Source organism: Lathyrus oleraceus, chromosome 4 (genome assembly GCF_024323335.1).
Source record: "Lathyrus oleraceus cultivar Zhongwan6 chromosome 4, CAAS_Psat_ZW6_1.0, whole genome shotgun sequence".
Taxonomy (NCBI): Eukaryota; Viridiplantae; Streptophyta; class Magnoliopsida; order Fabales; family Fabaceae; genus Lathyrus; species Lathyrus oleraceus.
The window spans coordinates 269,255,368-269,282,117 of NC_066582.1; the positions used below are offsets into that span (position 1 = coordinate 269,255,368).

Sequence of the window (26,750 nt, forward strand, 5' to 3'; positions counted from 1 at the left end):
CCCAAACAAGACTCTCACCATTTCACAAACCTTTTCCAATCAATTCACAAACTTTTTTCAATTCAAACAACTTTCTTTTCATAAAAGAACTGTTATAATCCATTCCTTAGCAGTTAGACTAAAAGCTTAAAGCATCTGAACTAGGATTGAACCAGCTAACGTCAAAACACTTCTAGGATGTGATTATAACTATTCCCTAAAATCAACCAACAAATACTTATTTTTTTATCCACAAAATACGGAACTCTGATTTTCTCATTGAATTATGAGAATACGTAGGCACGAAGATTTGAATCCTTGGTGAGAACATTAACTAATAAACTTATTTTTTCCATTTATTAAAATCATTCACAAGTAACCTTTAGATAATAACACCCATTCGCATAAAGAACAATAAAAATGGTTCTCGTTGAGTACAACGGATGTGAGAGATGCTAATACCTTCACCTCGCATAGCCGAATCCCTTGCATGTTTCTCTTGCCTTTAGGTTTTATCGATAGTTCTCTTTCCTTTGGAATAAATAAAATTCAGTGGCGACTATGTTGCATCTTTAAGCGTGTGATGCGCATGAGTATTTTTTGCAGTGCGATAGTGCCTGAGATCTTTGTCATTGAGTGATTACCATCGTTCTTTTGTCATGGAAATCCTTGCAAGTTATTGATCTTACTATCACCCTTTTGGAGATAGAAAGTGTTGTTGTTAATCTTATTGTCATCCCTTTGGTGCCAATGCTCTTTGCAGTTTTGATCTCATCATTGTCCTTTTATCAATGACGATCTTTACGAGTTATTCAGTGTCCACTCGAGGGTCGGTATTGATCTGATATCTTATCCTAATATTTTGGTACTCTTAAGACTCATTACACTTTCTTTCTCTTTAGACAAATTTGGGGTCTTTTGTATCTAATTGACTTCTATCTTGAAACTATGAGCATTATGGCAGTTCATCCTCATGGGTTTATGGCAATTAGATATGGGCGGATGTAATACCCCAATTTCCCCCTCCCTTTATTCATATCATCAGGTCTAGTGGTTTAGACTCCATTTGTTTAGTATTTTTTCCCCTCCCTTTATTCATATCATCAAATCTATTGGTATAGGCTCCATTTGTTTAGTATTCATGTGCCCTTGTTAAAATCATCTAGATCATGGCATGAAGACCATTTTATTTGGACCTTAGTTGTCATCTTTATACATATTATACATGCATCATATTGGTTCTCATATGCATTTTTAAAATAAAGTCAAGGTTGAGTTCACTTTTGATTTAATCCTTCATATCCATAGACATTATCCATCATTCATTGCATTTTATAAAGTCTTTGAGATTTGTTCATTAGCATAATTAAGGTCTTGTTAAGTAAGGTTAGTGGGTGTCCTTAAGGTTTATTCTCCTTTTGTTCATAACATATTTCAAACATGATTATCGTGAGGAACCTAAGAGAAATAGTTTATCTGCCAAGCTTTTTATCTTAACTTGACTTTAGGACTTATGTTGGTGATTTGTCCCATATTTTTTAACAAGAGTTGTTTCTCATAAGGCATTAAGGGCCATTTTATTTTGGTGAAAAACATTGGAATAAAGTTTGATTAGTTGAATCATTAAAGTACACCAATTACTAAGTAAGCACGCAAGTTTTCTACTATTTTTATTGCAAATCACATATAAGGTATTACAAGCTTTTTACAAAGAGAAAAATAATGGTTGCAAATTGCTTGAACGCCTACTCCTAAGGGACTACAACAACTTTTTTCTTTATTTCAATCAAAGCTTAAGTTCCTAAGCAAGTTCAGGTTGCCCTAAGCTGCATTCCCCCTCCATTTTCATATGCTTAATGTCACACCTTGTACTTCCGACTTCCGCCTGCAAAATAACAGCCACAATACTGCAATATTAGTAGCATACATCATCAATGACGAGGCTTCCCTATAACAACTATTTCAAATACATCCAGTCATCACATGAGGATCAATTGGAAAACGAAAGAAACAAATGAGCAAAATTTCCTAAAATCCTCATACGAGTAAGCAAAATTTATAACAGATTCCACACGTACCTCACTCCCAAATCCCTATTTCAGTCCATTATAAAATCACCTCATTCCTTATTGATTTGGACACACATGAACATAACAATTTCCATTGCTAAAGCTCTACAGAACTTTTAAGCTAGGCCCAACTTGCTTATAGATTAGTTTTTGCATGAACTAATCTACGTGAGTATTCAGGGCAACATATTTCTGCAAAGCTTAGCTCACTATAAATCACTCAATCCCATTACCAAATCTCAATTAACATCTTATTTCAACTATGAATCTCACACTGAAATTCAGAGTTTGAAGAGCTTGAACCTAGATCATATCCTAAAAGCATTAAGCTAATCCAAAGCACACATCAGCAAGAAATGGAAGAAGAAGGAGAGCATTGAAAAGCACAAAAAATTAGAGAGGGATCTTATCTAAATACTCGTCGGAGAAGACGCATCGCCGAACTAGCTCCGGTCAAGTAATTTTTCTTGCTCTTTGCTTGAGATTTTCATACCAACGTGTTCGCCTTGTGTTCCTGAGCCAAAGCCCCTTACCTATTGCATCATATCGTCACTGCTCTTGATTTAATTTTGATTTGAATTTTTAGAGTTTTTGAAATGAATGTTATGATTTGTTGTTTTTGAGTGGTTATTTTTTATTTTGGAGGTCGAATTCATGTTTGTCAGGGTCGGTTTAGGGTAGTGGAAGGTTAGTGTTGATTTCTGGAAATGGCACAACGGCGCCGTCATGATGCTCATAAGCGTCGCCGTGTTGTTCTTACAACTTTGCCTTGTCTGATTTTTTTTTGCTGGGGTTGAGTTTCTTTATGAGATTCCCTCATCAATGACTTCCATCACCGGTCACCATCCTATTGGAAGCGTGTGGCACTCGAGGAGAGGGGACCTCTACCATGTGTCCCCTTGGTCCGACCATGTCCGGTCAAAGCTAGTATATCCCACATGAGTGCAACCTTTGATGTACTTGATTGATCTCATGCCTTAATTAAAGAGGTGAGGTTGAGTCAATTGAGTTGACTCCCTCAAACCCCACTTGGGCCGGCGCCTCTGGACTTAAAGTGAGCTTCATGGGCTTTTCTCTTAGCCCCTCTATTTTTAGTTATTCCTCTTGTTTTTTTTCCTAATCACATAATTAGTTATCTAACTAAATCTTGTTATAATTATTTGTTTAAGGTAATTAACCTTTAACCGATTCAATTAAATAATAAGACTTTTCATTTTATTAATTAATTAAGATGATTAAACTTAATGAACTTAAATAATTAATTAAAACATTATTTAATTAATTAATCTTACTTTTTATTTAAATATCATGATTAATAATCCTCGTACCTTCATGTACTCATTTCCTACTTTTGCTGATTACAAATTACATTTATAATTGTTCATACTTATTTAAATGGATGATTAGTTGTCTAATTAAAATAAATAATGACATTAGTTGTGTTAATAAAATTTTCAAGATGCTAAAATCTTGGTCCAACACCAAACTATCCTTTTCTCAAATCATTTCTAAATCCTATTCTATTTCAAGCACAAATTAAAACCTTGATCAACGTCGATTAATTTTATCCAAATCAAATTAAAACACTTAATTGAAACTTAAACATTATTTCATTAAAGATGAAAATGGGGATGGTCTCGAGTCTTCGATTCCTCTCCTCAATTGTTTGGGTACAAGATCCCTTACTTAACTATTCGAACAATTGTCATCCTAAAATTTTCTAATATGATTAACCTAAAAACACTTTCATAATCAAATCTAATCAAATCTATTTTCACAATAACTTAGACAAAAAAGGAAGTGGTCCAGAACCTTATATTCCCTTCCCCGAATACGAGGATACAAGTTACCTTACTCGATCATTCAAGTATTCATTGTTCATCCAAAACACGTTAACATCATCTAAACCCTTTCACAAAGGATGAAAAGGGAGATGTTCTAGATTCTTCTATTCCTCTCCTCGATTGTTTGGATACGAGTTTCCTTACTCGACCATTCGAGTAATCGTCGTCCATTAAAAACTTCCAATCTGTTTCATCTCAAACCATCTTTTGCAAACCAACTTAAGCGAACTCTTTTCGTAATAATTTGGACAAAAAGGGAAGTGGTATAGAGCCTTTTATTCCCTTCCTCAAATACTTGGATACGAGTTGCCTTACTCGACCATTCGAGTATTCACCATTTATCCAAAATATATTAATAACTACCCAAATTCCTTTACAATTAAAGATGAGAAGAGAGATGGTCTCGAGCCTTTGATTCCTCTCCTCTATTATTTGGATACGAGTTCTCTTACTCAACCATTTAAGCAAACACCGTCCAACAAAACACTTAACCAATCAAACATACTTTTTTCTCACCCCCTTGCGATCGAAAATCTTTACAAAAGAACATTATTTAGTCTGTTCTAACGTGAATACAAACAAGCACTATTACAAGCACAAGCAACATTTAACCATTAGATCGCGACCTAAACATTCATTCATTTAAACATACAAACCAATAGTCATTTGCTACAAAGAACTACATAGCTTTGAGTTCTCCATCGCATCTGAATACTCGTCCAATATCTAATTCAAATGCCTCATCTCATTTAGCCAACCCATGCTTTGGCTCTTTAGGGATTCATATTGTTCATTCCAATAAGCTCCTAGCCCCTTGTTGGTATTCAGCTCATCATACTTCTCTTCCTAGGCCCTGGGATAAATTTGAAAGGTTCTTCAGGCTTGTTCCTTGAGACGTCTTTCACGTTCAACTTCACCTTCGGAGCTTGGGAGTTGCTCCTTTAGTTCTTGGATTTGGGACTTAAGCTCCTCCCTTACCCCTTTATTTTTATTATTGGCTAGATCCCACCAATGTTTCCACTATTGTCGTCCATCTCTTTTGGCTTTAGTTAACTGGTCATGGAGTGAACCAAATCCACTATCAGCCTGATCTAGGCATTCCAAAACTCTTTCATAAGATCTTGCTCAACTTTGTTCTTCTTACGACTCTCCTGCAAAAGTTCCTTCCTCTGGTTTCTCTTCCTTTTGAGAACCATATTTTCTATAGTTTCCTTGTAGAGTTCAGATTGCAGATGTTCCTTTTCCTTTCCAAGTCTAGCCATCATGGCTCTAAGTTATTCCACTTATTCAAGAGAAACGAGGACTAGTTCTGGTGAAGTAGACTTTGGATGAATCTCTATAGAAAAAGGGAGATTCACAACTTTGACCCTCTCTGAGACCCATTACTGATAAGGTACCCTCGTTGCACCATTCTTTTTTGCTAACTCTGTCCCTTCAGTGTGAACTTTCTTTGAAGATTGGATGACCTTATGGAGTAAAACTGGATCATTAGTTCCCATATCATTCAAAAACATCACTTCTAACTATTTATCATCAGGTTTCCCATGCATAGGGCATCCAAACTATCGTAGAGCTAACATGGGGTTGTAGCTGATGCAACCTTTAGGTCCTATTAGTGGTGCATTTGGGAAACTACCGCAACTGACAATGATTTTTTCAACATTGAGCTTCTAGCGGTACGAAGGGATATCCTTACTAGACAAAGACATCCGAGTTTTACCCCAATCCCCATTGGACATTTCACGGATATATTAATTAGGCTTGAACACACATGAGATAAGCCAATTATAGAGAAATGGAAGATAACATATTAAAATTCGGTTCTTATTCTCATGTAGAGCATGCAAGGTATGAAAAGTGTCTGCTAGGAGAGAAAGGACTAGACTTTATTTTTCTTTCCAAACGGCCCAAAAGATGCTAATGGCATTTGAGTTTATGAAGCCTTCATAGGTTGGAAACAATACTAGACCATATATGAGAAGAGCTAATATATTTGCCAACGCATCCCGATGACATACCAAAAATAACCTTTATGCTTCTTGTTCTAGAAAATCCCTCCAAAAACCAAATAAATTCTCCCTTTTTTTTTCAATTAGCCAATGCATTAGAGATGGGGATATGAAGTGCAAGGGCAGGCTTCTCTACCTTAGGTATCTGACCAATCCTATTATACAGTGTCCTTTCTTTCATAGAAAATCCCAAAACTCTATCAAATTCCTCCAAAGTCAGAGTCAACTAAAAGTCTTGGACTAAGAAACTTCTAAGTGGAGGATCATAGAAATGGGCCAAAGTGGCGAGGTTGTTATTTGAACATTTACCGAGAGAAGGTCCAAAATCTGGCAAAACTTTCCTTGCAAAGCAACTCTGAAGCATGAGGGAAGCTCACTTAAAAGTCTTATATGTTGGCAATGTCTGGCATTTTAGCTTTGAATGGTAATGTTTTCCTTCTATGTGAACCCATTATAAACTTTTTGTGCTAACAACTGTGTGTATAAAGATTGTCTGAAAACAAAATTTGTATGAATGTCGTGATGTTATGCAGATGATCATGAACGCATGGTATTTGGTATTGGGATATCATAAGGTAACTCAAAATAAGCTTATTTGGTAGGCTTCTTGACAAATAGTTCTAATTTGGTTACCCATAAACCCACTCACATGATACTTTCTATGTTTTGGGATAAGGTTCCCAGAGTCATGAACCATAATCGTATTAACGCCATGCAACAGGCTAGCCGCTTTATGACAAGAGTGATGAAAGTTCTCTTCTGAGCGGGATTTTCATGTTTGGTGCAACAAGGAGTATCCCTTGGAGTCCAACATTATGCAACCACCAAAGCAGAAACTGGTTCTAAGAGGGGCTCATAGAGTCACATACCCTTTATGAATCAATGTCATATGACATGCTAGTTGTCTTATACCGAGATCTACAAACAAGTCTACTCTATGGGAGTCTTCATGCTAGGCACGCAAGGAGTGGCCCTTGGGGACTAATACTACACAACTTCCAATTCTAAACTTATGTGTTCTCTCTTCTTTTTCCAAAGCTCGGGCGTAGAGCTTTATTCATGATATCAAAATTCCCAAGCCCACACATGAATATATATATATATATATATATATATATATATATATATATATATATATATATATATATATATATATATATATATATATATATATATATATATATATATAGAGAGAGAGAGAGAGAGAGAGAGAGAGAGTTGCAATAAAGCAAAGATAAAGAAAACATATGGCAAAGAAAGAGGAAACAAACAAAGTTAATACACATACAAAAACTTAACTAAACTAAGGTTGACTCACTTAGGGATGTTTAGTCCCTAGTAGAGTCGCCATCTGTGGTACCTCGAAAAATAAGAACACGACCTCATAAAGCTCAATCGCGTGCTCGTGGGTTAGACTTAACAGATTTGCCACCAAACTTTATTTATTCTCAAAGAGGAAAAGAGAAAATATCGATAAAACCCCTAAAAAGGGATATGATATGGTCATCGCAACCACTATCAAGGTTCAGGAGTCGGTTACACAAGGGGAAGATATTAGCACCCCCCACGTCCATTGTACTTAACGAGAACCGTTTAGTTAGTTTTGATTTGAATGTTAGCTTATGTTAGTTTGCAATCTTCTACTTAGTTGGGATAGAAAAAGAGAGAAGAGAAATGTTTTTGAATTTTTATTAATGAGAAAGGACCTAAAAAGCTTTTTATTATTAGGGGGCAAAGGATTAATTTTTTTTTTGTATTAATGGGCCTAACAAGATTTATAAATCCTGCTCCTTCGTATCCCTGGGTGCAATAGAGAATTAAAGGCTTACGTAGTTCTGGGTAGAAAAAAAATTTGTTTGTTGATCGATTTTAGCGAAGGCTATTTTGTATTAATCGATAAAAAATATTGTTTTATCCAAAACAGGTGAGGAGTGAGCGTTTGCATCACATTTAATGGATTTATAGGTATTAACATTCAAGGGAAAACATCACTTATCGCAACTCAAGGATTATGGATGAAGCATTGTTTTGCATCATCTTAAGATAAGATATCTTTCATTTTTGAAAAGGTTTTTGATCAATCGCACGATGACGAGAAAAAAAGTTTGATTGGTTGGATGCATTTTATAGGTGAAAGACAAATGTTTGATGAGAATGATACCTAAACCCCGGGATCAATTATTCGAGATTGCACCGTAATGCTATATTTCAATGGTCATCTTTCATTTGAATTATTAAAAAATATATTTGATGAACAACGAACGCTTGATAAGAATCAATTGTTTAAAGAGTTACACCAAAATGCTTGATTTCAATGTCCCTTATTTGTCCAAGTTCATTTAAGTGTTTTAAGAATGAAAGAACATAACGAATAGGTATCCCAAGATGCGTGCCTCAGGATCAATCATTTGAGGTTTATGCTAGAATGCTAGATTCCGATAGTCCTCTTCTTTCGTGTTTGTTTTGAAAAGAGTTTTAATATTAGATTTAAATGATAAGACATTTTTAATATGAACACGAAATGATTTAATCGGATACTAAAAAACAATGGTATTGGACCAATATTTCTTATTTTTATTTATTTTCAATATATCAATATCATCATATAATTATTTATTTAACTACGAAGAAATAATAAATGGGTGAACAAGTCAATTAAATCTAAGAATGCGTAATAAAACAAATTAAAAATCAACTAACTATTATCCAATTATAAATAGTAAATTAATAAATCAAGAAAATATTTTGTTATCTTTTAATTTTTAAAACTTCAAATCAAATCCTTTTTTTTTAAATAAACCATTTTTCTTTATTTTTAGCCAAAAAAAAGGTCAAGCAAAACAAAAATAGAAAAAAAGAAAAAATGGGCCTAAAAGCGTATGGGGAGGGGGGCCCACTCAAAAATTGAAAAGAGAAAGGGGCCATTTGTACTAGAAAATTTTACCTTGTACCCCTACGATTAATCCCATACCCCTACAAAAATTTAAAAATTCCCATTTTACCCTTAATTGGTTTTAACCAATTTACCATTTCATTTTTACCATTCAGTTGAAAATTCCAAAAATTACACTTTCACACCCCTCGCACCGGAACACTTGCAAAAAGACTTCCGGTATGTATTTTTGCAAACCGGAAGACTTATGGGAAGACTTCCGGAACACAAAAAAAAACAAACCGGAACACTTAAGGAAAGAGTTCCGGTTCACATAAAAAAATTTCAAAAAAAATTTGCATACCGGAACTCTTTGGAGAAGAGTTCCGGTTTGCTTTTTTTGTGTACCGGAAGTCTTTCTTTAAGTCTTCCGGTACGTGTTTTTTTTTTTTTTTTTTTTTTTTTTTTTTTTAATATATATTTTTTTTTTTTTACAGAAATGGAAAATCTTCCCAAAATATGTGTAGATACTACTGATGCGTTTATGACGACGGAAAGATTTGGTACACGAGAAGAGGTTATCAGATGGATTAAAGAGGTTGGAATCGACAATAAAGTAACTGTTATTATCAGTCGTTCAGATACTAAAACGGGGAAGAGAGGGAGAAGTAACAAAATAATATTTGGCTGTGATAAAGGTGGGAAACACAAGATTAGTGATAGTGGTACCCAAAGTGCGTCCAAGAAATGTGGATGTCCATTTAAAATCAGGTCGACTCCGGCGAAAGATGGATCTGGTTGGAAGATTGATGTAAAATGTGGGTTACATAATCATGGTTTACCTGATAGATTAGAAGGTCATTCGTTTATTGGTAGGTTGACCACAGATGAGAAGCAACATGTCGCTGATTTGGCAAAGAGACATGTAGCACCTAGAAACATTTTGCTTTCCTTGCAAGACAAGTTTCCTGAGAATGTCACTCGTATTACGCAAGTATACAAGCATAAGAGTGTGATAGAAAAAGAGATAAGAGGTCCAAGGAGTGAGATACAACATCTGTTTAAGCTTATTGAGGATGCAGGATATGTGTATTGGAGTAGAAAAAAGGATGACTCGGAAGTGGTGAGAGAGATATTTTGGGCACATCCTGATTCAGTGAAGTTGTTGAATATATTTCCGATTGTGTTAGTTATGGATAGCACCTACAAGACAAACAAATATAGACAACCTTTGTTTGAAATTGTTGGCATGACATCGACTGAGTTGACTTTTGCTGTTGGATTTGCATATATGGAGTCTGAGCAAACAGAGAATTTTTGCTGGGTATTGGAGAAATTAAAAGAGTTGTTTGTGAAGAAAGACATGTGTCCACAAGTGATTTTGACAGATAGAGATCTTGCTTTGATGAAAGCAATTGAAGTTGTGTTTCCCAACTCGATTAATTTGCTATGTAGATTTCACATTAACAAAAACGTTGGTGCCAAATGCAAACAACATGTGGTGAATGACCTGCAAAAGACGATAGACACATTATGGATGGAAGTTGTCTGGGCTAGTGATGAGGTTGAGTATGGTCAGCGGTTGCATCAACTTGAGCAAGCATGTGTTGATTATAGTGGATTTATTAATTATGTGAAAGACACATGGTTGACTCCACATAGGCATAGATTTGTTGGAGCATGGATTAATCGAGTCCTACATTTGGGTAACACAACGACTAATCGGTACGTCTTATAATTTTATATTTGATTTTTTTTTATGTTTTTTGATGTGTTATTTTCAATATCTGATATTTTTAATACTTAATATTTTCAATATCTAATGGTATTTTTTATATCTGATATTTTTAGGGTTGAATCTGCTCATTGGAAGTTAAAGCAGATGTTAGGAAACAGTATAGGTGACATGGTCAAATGTTGGGAAGCCATGATGTTTATAGGGACCCTTCGTATCATGAGTATGTTGATAAGGCATCTCAATCTTCACAAAGGCAATCTCAACCATCACAGACTTCGAAGAAGATCAAATTATCAAAGAAGCAACCACAATTCATTGTTCAATTTCCTAATCATATTAGGTCATACATTGAAGATGTAGTTAATGTTGAATCAGATGGTAATTGTGGATTTAGAGTCATTGCATGATTGCATGGATATGGTGAGGATGGTTGGTCAATGGTTCGCAGAGAGTTGGGGTTGGAATTAATAGACAAGGATAGGTCAACTTTGTATGACAAGTTATTTTCTAATCGGTTGTCAGCTGTGAGAGAATCTTTGATGATAGAATCGTTTGGTTCACAGCCACCTGAAAAATGGATGAGTCTACCAGATATGGGTTACTTGATAGCCAATCGTTATAATGTTGTACTTGTTTGTTTAGGCAATCCGTGCATCACTTTCTTTCCGATGACAAGTTCACATTCACCAAATGTCTCTATTTATTGCATTGGTTTTGTTAACCAGAATCATTGGGTTCAGGTATGTATTTTTATGTCTAAATATTTTAATTATTCCAGTTAATATTTTATGTTATATGACTTAATCTTTTAATTATTTTACTTTATCAGGTTAACATGAAAGAGGGGTTTCCATTGCCACCGGTCACATTAGATTGGAAGAAATTTCGTTCTCATATAGCAACTACTTGGATGCTAGGATTTGCAGGACGTATGCAACATTGGCAATTACTTACACCTGTATTAGCATGATTATGTAATCAAAACATAAATATGTAATCAAAACATGAAATCTATATTATTATGTCTATTATATTCAAAGCTTAATACATATAATCAATGTGAACGAGAAATATGCAAAGCTTCAAATAAATCAGAAAACTGTGGATCTTCCTCTTCAGCATTAACCTGTCTCAGATAGCGACGAATCAATGTAGATACACGAGCCCAATCAGGATCAGATGGCCCGGCGTCATATACAGGAACGGGTACCTCTCTAGGAGCGTCACGATGGGGAGGGACCAACCGTGGATGGGAAACACGATAATACCACTCCAGATAACCGTCTACTACCTCAGATGGAGTGGTGGCCACGGAAGATGAACCGATCACATCGACAACACTCTGATGGTAACTGATCCAATCAACATCAATATCCGTCGCCATCATACAATCCAGAGGTGGGGATGGAACATACTGTCTATACCCGAACTGACGTAAACATCTATCAGGCAAGTATGGAACAACTGTTTCACCCCACTTCAAACAGCCCATGTAAAGACATATCTCATCAAATACACGCCATGCTCTATGATCCTCAAATGGTCGCCAGATGACGTCGGTAGGTGTCAGCTCGTCCAAAATAGGTCGTAAATCATCGACCTTCAGGACTCCCTGTCTATATGACCATCTCATCGCTCGGGGAAGACCACAGTTTCCAGCAGGATTCCAATTCTCCCCTCTTTTTCCAACAGTTGGAAAATACTCGTGAATCCAACACTGTTACAAAATAAAAACATAATAAATAAAACAAATTAAGTTACAATATTTTATAAAATGAATCCAACACTTAATTAACAAAATTAAATTATATACCTGTAGGAGAGTAGGATATCCACCTAGCTGTTTGCAACTGTACATGGACGCATCTCCAAGATATCGGTAGAGGGTAACTAGTGCAGCTGCTCCCCAACTATATCCTGAACATCCATCCAAGTCCCTAAACAGGAGGAGGTATCGTGCCTCTACAAGTGTAAAGGTCTTATCAGCAAATATGGTGGAACCCACCAACATCAATAGATATGCTCTAGTCGCATATGCCCAGCTGGAAGCAGCCCTATGATGTACGAATATATCATATAACCACTCCAACTTGTAATACGACCCCCTGCAGCTCCGAACATGTGACTGTGCCTGACTCTGTGACACTCCTAGGTAGTCCACAGCAAGTTCAACAGCTAGCTCTTCAGTCACATCCTGAGGACTCCAAAAGATACCCCTAATGGGCAAGTGAAGTAGACATGCGACATCATCTAAAGTAATGCTCATTTCACCAAACGGCATGTGAAATGAAGATGTCTCTAGATGCCATCTTTCCACAAATGCAGAGACAAGATTTGTGTCTATCTTGTTCAGACTCGTTCTCTGCAGTGAAGCTAAACCGGATCTAGATACCCAACTCTCCATCTGTGGTGGAAGAGCCAATGGAACCCTAGAATTCAACTTCAGTCCATGTCCGGCAACCTTCAACTCTTTCTTTGGTCCTCTTTCCTAAAAACAATTAAAACACATATTAGAAAACAAATTATAAAATATTCAACTATTATTCATTTTCAAATATAGTCCGTTTACTTACCTCACCGAACCATATATGTCGAGCAACATGATGCTCGTACTTCACCAAAAGCGATGTATCGTACGACCCTCCTGGATATCCAGTCGGCTCAGCTGCAGCTGCAGATGAAGATGCACCCCGGTCTAACGTGCGGACTGGAATCCGGCCATCTGCACCTCTTCTTCGAACCACTGCAAAAATAATGTAAAAAAAAAATAATTAAAAAAAAAAAAAAAAAAAAAAATTACGTACCGGAACACTTCAAAGAAGAGTTCCGGTACACATCATCCAAACCGGAAGACTTGAAGAAAGTGTTCCGGTATATAAGTATACAAACCGGAAGACTTTCTAGAAGACTTCCGGTTCAGTGTCCAAAAAAAACAACAAACCGGAACACTTAAGAGAAGTGTTCCGGTATACAATTTTCAAACCGGAAGACTTACTCTTAAGTGTTCCGGTATACAATGCAAAAACGCCAAAAAATTTTCTTCTCCGGAAGTCTTCAACGAAAATGGTAAAAAAATTTTGAAACGGAAAATATACCCTATTTATATGAGGGTATTTTGGTCAAAAAATTTTAAATGTAGGGGTATGGGTACAATTGTAGGGGTATAGGGTAAAATTTTCTTTGTACTATTAGGCATGAATCCGGGTAAGGAGGTCCAGTTCGTATCTCAACCGACCCGGCACCACTACTAACATAAACCAAAATCAAAACGCGAACCCTAGTTTGTTCTCTCATCATCCGTTCATGTTCTTCCTTTAACGCAACTGAAATTCCTTAAACAAACTTCCATGACAGATCTAAGGTGAAACAAAAAACACGATTCTAAACTAAAGTCTCTTCTTTTCCCAAAACACCAATTTCATTCCTCTTTCAAAAATCTGACCTTCTCCGAACCATCACCCTTCTTACATGAGTGAAACAAGGTTTCTAACACTTATAGTGAACAAACTATTGAATCTTTGCACGGTCACGCATCATCAAACAAAAACGATAATGGAGATGAACAAAAAACTCGGTGAAAAGTCGTATACAACAGGATCAAGAAAAAAAAGAGTAAGTCGTGACCCTCACCCGAGGCAGTTACCCTACCCTCATTTTTCATTATATGTTGTAATTTTTATTCATGATTCATTATTTCGAATGCAAGGAATACGCACAAAAAAAAGCATGGCTAAAAGAGTAAAATAGAGTTCAGTCGAGGAAGAGAAATCTACCCAATAAGGTTTACGTGAATGTTCAGGTAAGTTACTACTTTTCTACTTCAACTTCTGTTAGCACGATCTTCTCCTCGTGAATATATTGTTTTGTTGTTGTGATGCTAAAGTCTTTTGTGTTTTGGTTTGTGTATGTGTTTTTTTGTGGTCGTTGCCTTTTTCTTTTGTGGTGTTCATTTTCATGGAGATTTCTGATATATGTCTCTTTGTGAATATGGTGGCTTAGTTTCTTAGTGTGCAATATGTTTGAATGTTTGATAGCTGGTGGTGGTGGCTAGGGTTATTGTTCTGTTGAGATTTTTTGAATTTGATGATCTCCCCTCTCTTGTTTTGCCATAGTGTTCTCTTTTATACCTTTAGGAGATTAGGGTTTTAGGTTGTATGTTTGAGGGAAAAGGGAAGGGATTTTCTTTAACTTGCTACAGAAAGAAGTTTCCAATTTGGTGAAAATTTGAATTAGTTGTATTATTTTGTCTTGCTGCACTTGTTTGTTTTTACTGCATAATACTTATCTTACCTTCATTTAATTGGAAATTGGTTGATTTTCTATACTATTTGGAACATTATTTGGACTGAATTTTTTTCTTACTTTGTTAGGTCCAACAAGACCATAAGACGGGCTTTTGGTGATGCCTGGCCTATGAGACTTGAAGATGAAGTAAAGTGAGTCAAAATGGAGCAAGTTTGGCTCATGAAGCTTGAAGATGTAGCACACTAAACAAATCAGGCCTCTTTTTTTTAGTTTTGTGTAGCAAGGTGTTTAGGTTCAAGAATCCTCTAAGTTCATGTTTTAGTTTACATGAAGTGTGCATAAATTGGGATCATTGTAACAAAATGTAACATTGTAATTTGTAAAGGAAACAATGCAACATTTGAAACACAAATGACAAATGGAAATGAAACTCATGCCTCACTTGGGTTCAAAATTATGGTTTGAAACTTAGACAAAAACTAACATGTAAAAAGAGACAAAAGTTGGAAACCAAATGAACTAATGCAAGTATGCCATTTGAAATCATTAAAAAATTTCAATTATAATGATGCGAATGTAAGACCAATTGAATATTAAACCAAAAAGAAAGTATGCCATTGATAATACCAAAAAAAAATGGGTATCACCTAAATAATGGCTGACACCCAAAAAATGGCTATCACCTAAAGAAGGGCTAACCTCCAAGGCCTAGCGCCTAATGGCTAATACCTAAAGAAAGGCTAACATCTAGAGAAGGGCTAATGCCTAAAGGGTAACACCCAAAGAATGACTAGCACTTAGAGAAGGGCTAACACCAAAACAAGGGCTAACACCCAAAGAATGACTATCACCTAGAAAAAGGATAACACCTAAAAAGGGATAACACCCAATAAAGGGTTAACCCCTCAAAGAAGAGCTAGTGCTCAAGGGCTAACACCCAAATAAGGACTAACACCCAATGGATAACTGCCAATGGCTTGCACCCAAATAAGAACTAACACCCGGTGGCTAGTTGCCAATGACTTACACCCAAAGAAGGACTAGCACCCAAAGGCTAACTCCCAAGGACGTGCATCCAAAGGCTAACTCTAAAGAGCTAGCACACAAAGTATGACTAACACCCAAAGAATAGCTAACACCCAAAGAAGGGGGGCTGCCCACAGAAGGGGACCTACCCACATTCCTATCTCAAATCAGTAAGGAAGCATATGTCACATGTTCTGGTTAAAAGAGGTAGCCAAATGGAGATGGCAAAACCGTCCTCCTTATTAGTGAGGAAGAAGCCGCTCCTCACAAAGCAAATTAAGGGGAAAATGGAGGAATTGAGTTTGATTTCCTCTTGTATTTAGCACACGGAAACCCTATAAATACATCAACCTTAAAGTTAAGAGTGAGGAAATCCTAGACACGAAAAATACATTTAAAACTTCTTACCTAAACATGCTAGCTCTCAACATCACAAGAATCTTAAAGCCTCTAACATCTTTGAATTGTTAAAGATCCTCAAATATCTATATTTTTAACAAGTACAACATTTTAAAAAATATTTCAATCCACAAAAGTGTTTCTCCGTAGGACATCACTCAATATCAATTTTTGAATAAAAAATAATATAAAAATTAATATTTTTACAAGATATTTTATATTATTAGTGAAGACATTTTAAAATTTCTAATAGAACGTATTTATATTATAAAATATAATTGAACTGTTTGAATAATAAAAAAGAATATAATAATAATAAAAAATTGAGCGAGTCCATTTTAAAAAATCATAAGTATAAAAGTAATTAAATTTTAAATTCTTTTCCTAATGTGTTGGACACCCCGTCCAACGTCTTCCCTCCTACCACACTTGTGAAAAATAAAAGCAAACACAGCAATGATTACCAATTGTTAATTCACAAATGACGCCACGCATAAAAACAGAAACCCATTCCCCCTCCAATACAAGTCCACCACGTGTCCCAAACACGTCCACCTCAACATAGCATAAGAAATTAACCACCACAAAAAAACTCGTAAAGCGATCCACGAAACAAACCACCTCACCGAATCTCGCATTCCAAATCTTCCTTCTCTTCTCTCTCCTAACCCTAATTCAACAAACTCACAGATCCTGATATTCGTTTTTTTTTTCATTCTCTCTCTTTTTCCCTTTCTCAGGAAAATTATTCTCCCTAATTTTCTCGAGAAAGTTAGGATCATCATCAAACAAAAACAGATTAAATTGAAAAAAACAATCAGAGAGAATTATGAGCTTCCAGGACATTGAATCCGGCCGCCCGTTCAGACGCGGACCGATCAACGGGAAGCAAGACCCAACGCAAGCGGTGGCTGCCGGTATTTTTCAGATCAATACAGCCGTATCCACCTTTCAGAGACTTGTTAATACCCTTGGAACCCCCAAAGATACCCCTGAACTCCGTGAAAAACTGTTAGTTCTTCGTCATCTAAGTTTCTATGTACAATTGTTGAATTGAATTCTATTTTTTTAATTAATTTTTTTTGACGTGGATTGAGCTGAAATTGGGTCTAGTTTTGATAATTTAGGATTGTTTATAGCTGATGTTGATGCGGTTTGTAAATCTGCATCTGCATCGCTTGATTATTATGGAATTTTACTGTATAGGTTATGGAATTCTTAAAGAGAGAGAACTGTGTAATTGATGATGAATAAAGAGGAAATTAGGTTTAAACGATGGGAATTACATGATGGATTCGAATTGGAATTGGCATGGAGCGGTGATTTGGGATTTGAGTTTGGATGTAGGTTTGCCTAATTGGATTGGTGAGCAGTTGAATTACGGACTTCTGTTTTGAAGATTGGGTTCAAGTTAATGAGATTGCGAAATGGTTTTGTTATTTTAGTTTGGTGTGGTTAGTTTGGTTTACCGTAATTATTTGAACAGGCCTAATTGAATTTACCAGTGATGTTAATTTGAATAGTCTGTGAGGGAGGGTTTTCTTTGAGTTAATTATACTCTGACCATTTTGTTTTATCTAAATTGAAAATTTTCAAGTTGTTTAGTGAATCACTGTTGTTTATGCAATGTATGAGTTAACAGTACTTGTTTATGCAAGGGTGTTGGGAAACTGATAATTTTTTTCTTGGCTTGCAAACTGCTCTAAATTCCAACCCCATTTTAACTCGGCGGCATACTTTTAAACATTGCTCACGTCAAAATCCTCATGTTAGTTTTACCTGTAGGCTCTTACTACGTAAGCTTTTTCTACTTGCAGTCACAAGACAAGACAACATATTGGGCAGTTGGTGAAGGATACATCAGCTAAGCTTAAACAGGCTAGTGAAATTGATCACCATGCTGAAGTTAATGTAAGTTTGGACCTTTATTTTGTGCCATACATCATCTCCATATGCAGAGCAATTTATATGGTTTCAGAATTTCTATAGATCAACTTCTGAAATGCATGCCAACACACATGTGCGCAAATGTTTATTGATGTATTTCACTGGAGTTCTTGCTCTCCACGCTACAAAATAGCTAATCTCACAATCGTTTTGCATTGTTAAGAGTCCCACATCAGACAATATATGAGTTGAACATGTGTTTATAAGTGGGGGCAATCCTCACTCTATCAACCGGTTTAAACCGGTTTTGTAGGGTTGAGTTAGGCTCAATCACATTTCTTAATATGGTATCAAGAGCCTCGTTTAAGATCCGGTAGGTCATTTATTTCCATGTTCCAGATGTCCAGTCCTGGGCGTGAGGGGGTGTGTTAAGAGTCCTACATCGGACAATATATGGCCTGAACATGTGTTTATGAGTGGGGGCAGTCCTCACTCTACCAACCGGTTTAAACTGATTTTGTAGGATTGAGTTAGGCTCTACCACATTTCTTAATATGCATCATTCTTTAATGAATACTGCAAAAAAAAAGAAGTTAATTTTTTAAAATGAATTTAAAAATGCAAAAAGGTGTGATCAACGGGACATTATTATAGTTTACACTTTGTTGTGTGTTGTATATTTTATATTGTATTTTAGGGTGTTGTGAGTCTTGTGACCTTAATGTCTATTACCTTATTTCTTGTGTTTGAAGGCAAGCAAGAAAATAGCAGATGCTAAACTTGCGAAAGATTTTCAAGCAGTGTTGAAAGAGTTTCAGAAGGCACAACGTCTTTCAGCGGAGAGGGAAACAGCTTACACTCCTTTCGTTCCACAAGCAATGCTTCCTTCTAGGTGATTTATCAATTATATTAGTGGAGTTCCTAAAAGAGAAGGGGCAAGATTGCGCCCCCTCTATTTATTCCTATGTGGCTAATATCGATTGTGAACTGCTTTTGAACAATGACGAGAATCTTTTAAAATACTAGTTCAATTCATCTGCACATGGTTTTATGGTGTGATCAATTGTGCTTCTTTAGTCGCAATTGGTGCTTTGTTGTTATTAATTTCGATGACTTATGCACACAATGGTTTTAACACGGGCTTTACTTTCTTGCTTGCAGCTATACAGCCAGTGAAATGGATGTTGGCTCTGATAAGACACCAGAACAGCGTGCCCTTCTTGTCGAATCCAGGAGGTTATTTCTCATATTATTCACGATAAACACTGATTAACATATTCTTTTTCTCAAAATTATTGCAGTCTTTCTGATAAGAAATTAAAGAGTCACATCTCCCCCCCACCCCCCCTCCCTCCCGGAAAAAAAATCGAAGTTGGCTATATTATAAAATGAATGTCATATTAATATACGGTTGTGACAAAACGCTGAAATGTAAGGTCAAATACTTGTATTACTTGTCTGAAGTTATATTTAGGCTTAAAAAGTGTTGATACCTACCTCTTAAGTAATTTGAGTTTTTTCCCCAATAATGCCAAAACCATTCTTTCTTCCATTTTCCTTTTTGGCAGTTCAAAGGAGTTGCAACATGAGTTAATTAATCCTATCCTTTTGTAAGATATGATTGAAAACTAATGTAGTTACCTATCAAAAAAGGTTTTTCTTATTTAACCTTTTGCAATACCTCAAATATTCATTTGCAAAGCATTATAATGCTGAAAAGAGTTGATACCAAAAGCTGTCATTTCTCTGTTCATAGATATTTTTATGGTGCACAATCAATGACAAGACTAAGCTTTCATTTTTGTTATCAGGAAGTATACTTTCAATTCAACAGATTACATTATTTTAGCACCTCACCCTTTGATTATTCATACTACAGGCAGGAGGTTTTATTCTTAGATAATGAAATTGCCTTCAATGAGGCAATCATTGAGGAAAGGGAGCAAGGCATTCAAGAAATACAACAACAAATCGGTGAAGTTAATGAAATTTTCAAAGATCTCGCTGTGCTTGTCCATGAACAAGGAACCATGATTGGTAACTTATTTCTTCTTTCATTTTTGTATCTTTTAATTGCTTTATTCATTTATTTTGTGTTCATGTTATCTGATGTCACTGATTATATTTTGCAGATGATATTGGTTCCAACATTGAGAATTCGCATGCTGCAACAGCACAAGCAAAAACTCAACTTGCAAAAGCTTCAAAAACACAAAGATCAAACTCATCTTTGGTAATATATATGTTTCTTATTGCAATTGATCACTTTCTGCAAATCTCAACCTGCTTCCATGACATGAGTTTATGTATTTGGGACCTCATGGCACCTCCCGAGTAGGTTATATTCTAAGATGATTGACGTAAGAGACGAATACAATGAGGATTGACTTAACACGGTTTTGTAGGGCTTACTTTATTGAAGTCTTGTAAACATGAGAAGTTGAACTCGTTATATGATTGGTGTGCATGGTTCATAGTTCTGGGAAATTGGAATGGCAAAGACTCCAACTTAGATAAATATAGTTGGCCTATAGTTTTATGAAGCATTGTTATCTGTTAATATATTTCGTGGTTATTCGCATATGTCATGGTTATTGGTTACACTTGGGGGTAGTGGTTTTGATTGTTTTTGTTCACCGTCTTGATTATTGGTTACACTTTTTTTATCCATTCAAACCATTTTGTAATTTGCATTGCTAATTTTGTGTTTATGTTTGATTTTAAGGCATGCCTGCTTTTGGTGATATTTGGGATTGTGCTTCTCATAGTGATCATAGTTCTCGCTGCTTAGTGAAAGATTCTATTAATTCCATCATGGTACTAATGCATATATACGAAGAGCAGCAGATAGAATCTTCCTTACTGATGATGTCACTTAAGTGGTGTTTTACAGAGTTGACTGGAGTTTGACGCAGCTGATTTCAGTGCATGATGTAGGAATTCCCTTCACTATATTGGAATTTTGTTGTGGGGTGTTATGTTTTGATGTTTGGGATTTTAAGGATGTGTCTACTTGTGCTGAAGTTCTGGTAATATATTAATTCTTTGGTTTTCCTTTACTTGTAAATGCAACACCGAATTTGGCAGTGCTGACTCCTCTTCAGCAAGACATTGATTTATGATGATCTGTTTTCTTTTATAGTGGTGTTTTAAGGTTGTGTATGAAAAAAAGGGGATGTATTTGATAATGTGTTGGTCACTCGTTCATAATTATATTTACATGCTGAGTAAACTTGTTCATCTGTGAAAAAGTGGAAGATTGCTATCTGAACTAAGATTCTGTTTATTCACTCTAAAATCCATCCTTACTAACTATTGACAGTTCTTAAAAATTAAAATTGTAAAAATAAAAGATCAATAGAAGATTACTGAATTATGGAGTATTAATCATGTTTAAAATGTTGATTTTAATTGAACATGTGATATTTGCAAGAGTTTCCTGGCAATTTCTGGCAGTTACATTCTGATAGCGTTTTTGTCGCCATCCAAAGTTTGTACTATAATACATTGTTTCCTTCCTTGGATTTTATATTCGCAATCTCAATGCAATAGTAGTTGCTTAGTTACGTTATTTGTTTCGTTGCAGTAATCTTTTGGTAACTTTGTTAATTGAGATCTATAATATTTCTTAAAACACTTTCCTTATGTCTCTTTAAGGGGTCATATTATATTTATATTAATCACTGTTCCAAATAACTGAAATATTTATAAAAAGAACTGACTTCAAAATGACTAATGTATCTCAACTTATAGTAAAAAGATTCTTTTCTATTTTACTTAAAGGAGTGTCACGGATCAAGTGGTCATTTGAAAGGTCTAAAACAAGAGATTTTTCAGCGTGAGATTTTAGAGGAGATTTTGGACAAATAGATTAGAAATATAGTTAAGGGAAAATTAAGAGGATTTAGACTTAGGCATAAATAAAGATTTTAGAGGGAGTGTTTGGACAAATAGATTAGAAAAGTAATTAAGGGAGAATTAAGAGGTTTTTGACCTAGGCGTAAATAATCGTGATGATGAAATGAAAGTGTTCAGAGTAAAATTGGAGTTAAAAAAAACTGTTTTAAAGAATGATCTAAGTGTAAAAATGTCAAAACTTGAGTAAGGTATAAGCAAGTTAAGAATGAGGGGGAGAGAGAGAGAGAGAGAGAGAGAGAGAGAGAGAGAGAGAGAGGGGGAGAGAGAGAGAGAGAGAGAGAGAGAGAGAGAGAGAGAGAGAGAGAGAGAGAGAGAGAGAGAGAGAGAGAGAGAGAGAGAGAGAGAGAGAGAGAGAGAGAGAGAGAGAGAGAGAGAGAGAGAGAGAGAGAGAGAGAGAGAGAGAGAGAGAGAGAGAGAGAGGGAGGGAGGGAGGGAGGGAGGGAGGGAGGGAGGGAGGGAGGGAGGGAGGAGAGAGAGAGAGAGAGAGAGAGAGAGAGGGAGAGAGAGAGATCAATTGAAGTGTGTTAAAAGATGAAGAAGACAAAGTCTTGGTTCAAAAATATAAAGGATAAAAGGAAGATTATACTTGCTAAAAGTACAACGAGTGACAATCCCTATTGATGTAAGGTTGTTTGAGGGTTTTAAGGTTGTTGTTGGTGTAGAGTAAACTCACATATGGATGGTGAGACTTTATATGTCTATGTGATTTATTGGTGAATTGAATGTCCTCTCTCAACCTTATGATTGTGATATTTATAAGAACCTCTTGAACTTGGATCTTATGACTCAAGAGAGCGGTTACAATATTTCCCTATCTCTGAAACGTGGGAAGTGAAGCAGTTATTCCTCTATAATCCAAGAGAATGTGACTCCCTTCTTTGACTGCCACTTTCACACCGTTACTAGGTAAGCACACATCATTCTCATGTTTTCATAAGTGGGTGAGTGATGTAGCCAACAAACGCGTGTACTAGACAATGAATGTCCGTTATGATAAATGGGCGACTATGAAACATACTTCGGGCGACAAGTAGTATTTGCATGTCTTTGGTGGATCTCGTTTGGCCTCTTATGGATCATTTACAAATATATCAGTGCATAATCTCTCAATTGCGAGAACTTGTAAAAGACATAGTGATTTAGTTTGGTCGCCTCTTCACATCTGGACGAGTCCTTCAAGCATGTTTTAGCGGAGAGTCCCTCAAACATGTTCTGGGGGCGCTTCCCCCAAGCTTGTCCTAAGGGTAAGTATTCAGGTGTCAATTGAGGTGAATACTGAAACATCAATCGAGGTGGTTGCACGCGAATTATTAAATGTGATCAATGATGAATTAGTCTTGGGAAGCCAAAATCGATCCTAATTCCTCACACGTGTCCGATACATAAGGAATCTTTTGCAACCATTGAAGAACCTAGTGAGGGTTTATTGGTTACCCCTTGGGGCTAGCTTTTGAATTCCTTATAAAAGGGATCAACTCTTACTATTTTAATTTTTCACATATCTTCTTCTCCAGAGTTCCAGTAAGATTTCTCTCGAGTTTCTCAAGGCGCAAAGCACATTTGCTCCCTTGTTCTCAATAAATTTCATCCTCTATTCTACTCTGTAGGTATAAACCTTCTCATTTTCCTTCCTCTTTTCTCTTTTTAATGGAAATTATTAGAGATTTAGACAAAAATGGTAGGATAAGAGAGCCATCTAACATTAATGAATAGTCTGAGATATACTTGCACTATGTGAGGAATGTTGAATGAGAGCATGGCTCAATTAACTAAAAACTCTTAGACTTAGACATATTTGGGAGCTGTAAGACCCCAATTTTGACCCTAAGATCCCTCATGCTATTCTCATCATATACATTAGCATTGGGATCACACCTTGGCATCATCCTTACCCCTCTTTCATTGGGTTTACAGTGGGAGAGATCACCAAGCACCATTTGATTGTATCATACTTCTTTTTTATTTATTTACTAATCAAAATACCAAAAATATGTCTATGTATAAACTAACTCTTTTGTAGGTAGGACATGTGCTCACCTTTGATCTATCAAGCTCACATCTAGGGTTTAAGACCCTCAGTGCAAGGAGATCAATCAAGATTAGTTTACTATGTCTCTAAGCATCATATATGAATCCCCATGATCTTCACATGTTTTTGATCAAGAATTCATTAAGAGTTTGGAATTGGTTTGCCTTGGAAACCCTAGTTCATCTAGGTATCTTGTATAACTTCTTCAACAAGCTTCTTCATCAATTGATCAAATATTTAAAGGGATACTTAAAATTTCATCATATTATGCATATATGATCCTCTATGAGTCCCAAAAGTCAAGAGAATTGCAAGCTGGCAAGTTGGTTCATGGTGGTTGACCAGAGGAATTCAACTGATCAAAACTGGGGTTCCCCACACCCTATCTCCTACAATTTTTGTCATATGAAAATGACTCCAAGATAAAAGTTACTCTAAATAACATTCCAAAAAACTTTCATGTTGAGGTCTAGAGCTAGTTTGGATTGTAAAGTCATTTTTTATGGTGAAAGATTATAGGTCATTTTGTCTAAACCTTAATTTGGAGGTCAACGTCCCAAAGCCATAACTTGCTCATTTTTTATGAGATGAAATATTTCCAAGTTGAACAATCAAATGAAAGATGTATAATTCAACTTTGATGTTTAGAGGAAGAGCAAATTCAACTTTTATGAGCATGTGATATGAGGATACATTATAGGTCATTTTGGACCAATGCCATTGAACAAGTGATTTTCCTCAACTTCAAAAATGCATAACTCCTTCGTATTAAATACAAATGAGGTCAGATTTGTGACCATTTTGAAGGACTTTGAGAGAGCTACAACCTTTATGAAGACACTTTTCTCATTTGAAGCTCACATAAAAAGTTAGCCAAGGTGGAATAAGTGAACATATGGCTTGACACTTAGAAATTGTTTTGACATGTTTGATTTTCCAAACTTCCACCTTAAAATTCATCATGATCCAAGCTTAAAATGAAAAAGTTCCCAACATGAAAGTTGTTTCTCTTGATCTAAACTTTCCAAAAAGTCAAATTTCATCCATTTTGGACAAGATTTGAATGGGCTGCACATGGCTTGAACATTGCATCATCATTTGGCAAGATTGAACTTTAAACTCCCACACACCAATGCATGACAGTCCAACATGATCTCAGACTTGTTTGTATTCAATTATGGACCAAATGACATGATTTCATGGGCCTGTATACGCCCATGAACCCATGCATCACTCATTGCTATTTTGGATTCCATGTTCAAGTGTGCAAATATCAATTGAATTGGCTATCAATAGAGGTCCTATGCATCAGAATTGAGGACCATGCACGCCAGTTTTGAATTCACACCTTCAAACCCTTCCATTTCAGAGAACAACCTTGAGAATTTCCATTGGAAATTGAGTTTGAGTCTCACTGTTTTGAGATTCAAAACTCTAAGGATCCAAAGCCTTGTGATCATTCTAATCTACTCCTTCAAGCATTCAGAGCAAGATCAAGCACAAGCAAGAGCAAGAACAATCGAATCCAGACCTACATTGAAGGTATTTTCCAGAAATTTTAACCTATTCAATTCTCCCTCAATTCTCCATAATTCTCTTGGATCTTTGGTTGTCTGAAGTCCTACTAATGTAGGCAACAAGATTGAGTTGCTTTGAGGTAAAATCGAAGCAACTTAGATCTTGCACCTCAAATATCAACTCCTTGTATCTCTTAATATACTTGGAGTTAGGATAAACTGAGGCCAGATTCGAGCTAAATTGAGGTGGTAAGTTGGCAGTCCTCAGAACCATAGGATCCATTTGATTTAATCTAATCTCACGCTTTGGTTTGGATGACCGTTTGTGTGGCGCGCTGACTCAAGACCATGTAGATTGCGTGCTGGTGACCACTTGATCTGCCACCTCAATTAATGAGGGAGATCAAGTGGTCCACGTTTTTTTTATTATTTGATTTTCATTTTATTTGGTTTATTTTCATTAATTCATATTAATTTTAATATTCATCCAAAAAATATGAGAGTTTCACCAATTTTTTTAAAATAAATTCCTATTTCATTTTCTGAATTAAAATAATTTTTTGGATCACTATTAATATTTTTTATGATTTAATTGATTTTGTGAATATTTTTAATTGTTTAAAAATAGTTTTAAGTTTCCAAAAATTATTAATTTTTTTCTCCAAGGTTCTTTGACCTTGTTTGACCTATGATAAATCTCATGGCCATTTCTTTGGTGTTTTGATGAGGTTTTAGGAATTTGACCAAACCACAATTTAATTTAATGCATTATTTAATTGATTTTAATTGTTTAATTGCAAAATAAATTATGTTGAGCATTTGATATTGGCTTGTTGGGTTTGGCTTGTGTTGTTGGGCCTTGGTCAATGTTGATTTTACTTTGTTGAGTTAAAATCATTGAATTTAGGGGATTGATGAAATGTACATTTCATCTCCCAAAATGAATGAATGATTTTAATTTGATAAAAGTCATCCTTTGACCAATTTGTGTTGATTCCATTTTCCCTCCCTCTTCATCTCATTCCCCTTCTCTATTCATTCATGTCATGGATATATGATATCTCTATATCCTAAGGCTAGTAGATTGCAAAATCAACATGAGTATGGATGATATTAAGTCAACTATTTTGCATATTCTTTTTAAGTGTGGTATGTTTTAGGAGCATGGTTCATAATACCATGTCTCTAACATGCATTAACACTAAAATTTCTATTGCC

At 35.7% G+C, this 26,750-nt stretch overlaps 3 protein-coding genes and 1 long non-coding RNA gene across 5 annotated transcripts; 3 read left to right on the forward strand and 1 right to left on the reverse strand.

Annotated features, from left to right (window-relative positions):
- The first annotated feature begins 1,639 nt into the window (after positions 1–1,639).
- LOC127075033 (protein FAR1-RELATED SEQUENCE 5) lies at positions 1,640–11,582 on the forward strand. 2 transcript variants are annotated; one of them, XM_051016479.1, is made up of 4 exons: positions 1,640–2,505; positions 9,271–10,498; positions 10,625–11,251; positions 11,341–11,582. In XM_051016479.1, the coding sequence occupies exons 2-3, from the start codon at positions 9,273–9,275 to the stop codon at positions 10,869–10,871; spliced, it is 1,473 nt and encodes a 490-aa protein (XP_050872436.1). In that variant the 5' UTR covers positions 1,640–2,505; positions 9,271–9,272; the 3' UTR covers positions 10,872–11,251; positions 11,341–11,582. The 2 variants fall into 2 exon arrangements, with proteins under 2 accessions (XP_050872436.1, XP_050872437.1); XM_051016480.1 differs by lacking the exon at positions 1,640–2,505 and adding an exon at positions 8,889–9,013.
- LOC127075032 (protein MAIN-LIKE 1) lies at positions 11,504–13,657 on the reverse strand. The gene is made up of 4 exons (XM_051016478.1): positions 13,507–13,657; positions 13,085–13,254; positions 12,325–12,999; positions 11,504–12,228 (listed from the first exon to the last, which is right to left on the reverse strand). Coding segments are annotated over exons 1-4 (1,509 nt in total). The 5' UTR covers positions 13,508–13,657; the 3' UTR covers positions 11,504–11,565.
- Positions 13,658–13,743: 86 nt separating this feature from the next.
- LOC127075034 (uncharacterized) lies at positions 13,744–15,167 on the forward strand. The gene is made up of 3 exons (XR_007786165.1): positions 13,744–14,123; positions 14,218–14,310; positions 14,882–15,167. It is a non-coding gene; the product is annotated as an uncharacterized LOC127075034 (long non-coding RNA).
- A 1,557-nt stretch (positions 15,168–16,724) lies between these two features.
- On the forward strand, positions 16,725–21,256 carry LOC127075035 (syntaxin-22). Its single transcript, XM_051016482.1, has 7 exons — positions 16,725–17,192; positions 17,999–18,092; positions 18,821–18,960; positions 19,230–19,304; positions 19,948–20,105; positions 20,201–20,301; positions 20,794–21,256. Exons 1-7 carry the CDS (start codon positions 17,011–17,013, stop codon positions 20,857–20,859), a joined length of 816 nt encoding a protein of 271 aa, XP_050872439.1. The 5' UTR covers positions 16,725–17,010; the 3' UTR covers positions 20,860–21,256.
- Positions 21,257–26,750: the final 5,494 nt, after the last annotated feature.

What these genes read in the sequence shown, in the direction of transcription:
- LOC127075035 (XM_051016482.1), top strand. Translation starts at nt 17,011, where the DNA reads ATGAGCTTCCAGGACATTGAATCCGGCCGCCCGTTCAGACGCGGACCG. An exon ending in ATCACCATGCTGAAGTTAAT is followed by an intron (nt 18,093 to 18,820) that starts GTAAGTTTGGAC and finishes TTGTGTTTGAAG; the next exon opens with GCAAGCAAGAAAATAGCAGA. An exon ending in CTTCTTGTCGAATCCAGGAG is followed by an intron (nt 19,305 to 19,947) that starts GTTATTTCTCAT and finishes TTCATACTACAG; the next exon opens with GCAGGAGGTTTTATTCTTAG.
- LOC127075032 (XM_051016478.1), bottom strand. An exon ending in GACATATATGGTTCGGTGAG is followed by an intron (nt 13,000 to 13,084) that starts GTAAGTAAACGG and finishes AATTGTTTTTAG; the next exon opens with GAAAGAGGACCAAAGAAAGA. An exon ending in GATATCCTACTCTCCTACAG is followed by an intron (nt 12,229 to 12,324) that starts GTATATAATTTA and finishes ATTTTGTAACAG; the next exon opens with TGTTGGATTCACGAGTATTT.
- LOC127075033 (XM_051016479.1), top strand. Translation starts at nt 9,273, where the DNA reads ATGGAAAATCTTCCCAAAATATGTGTAGATACTACTGATGCGTTTATG. An exon ending in GGTAACACAACGACTAATCG is followed by an intron (nt 10,499 to 10,624) that starts GTACGTCTTATA and finishes TGATATTTTTAG; the next exon opens with GGTTGAATCTGCTCATTGGA.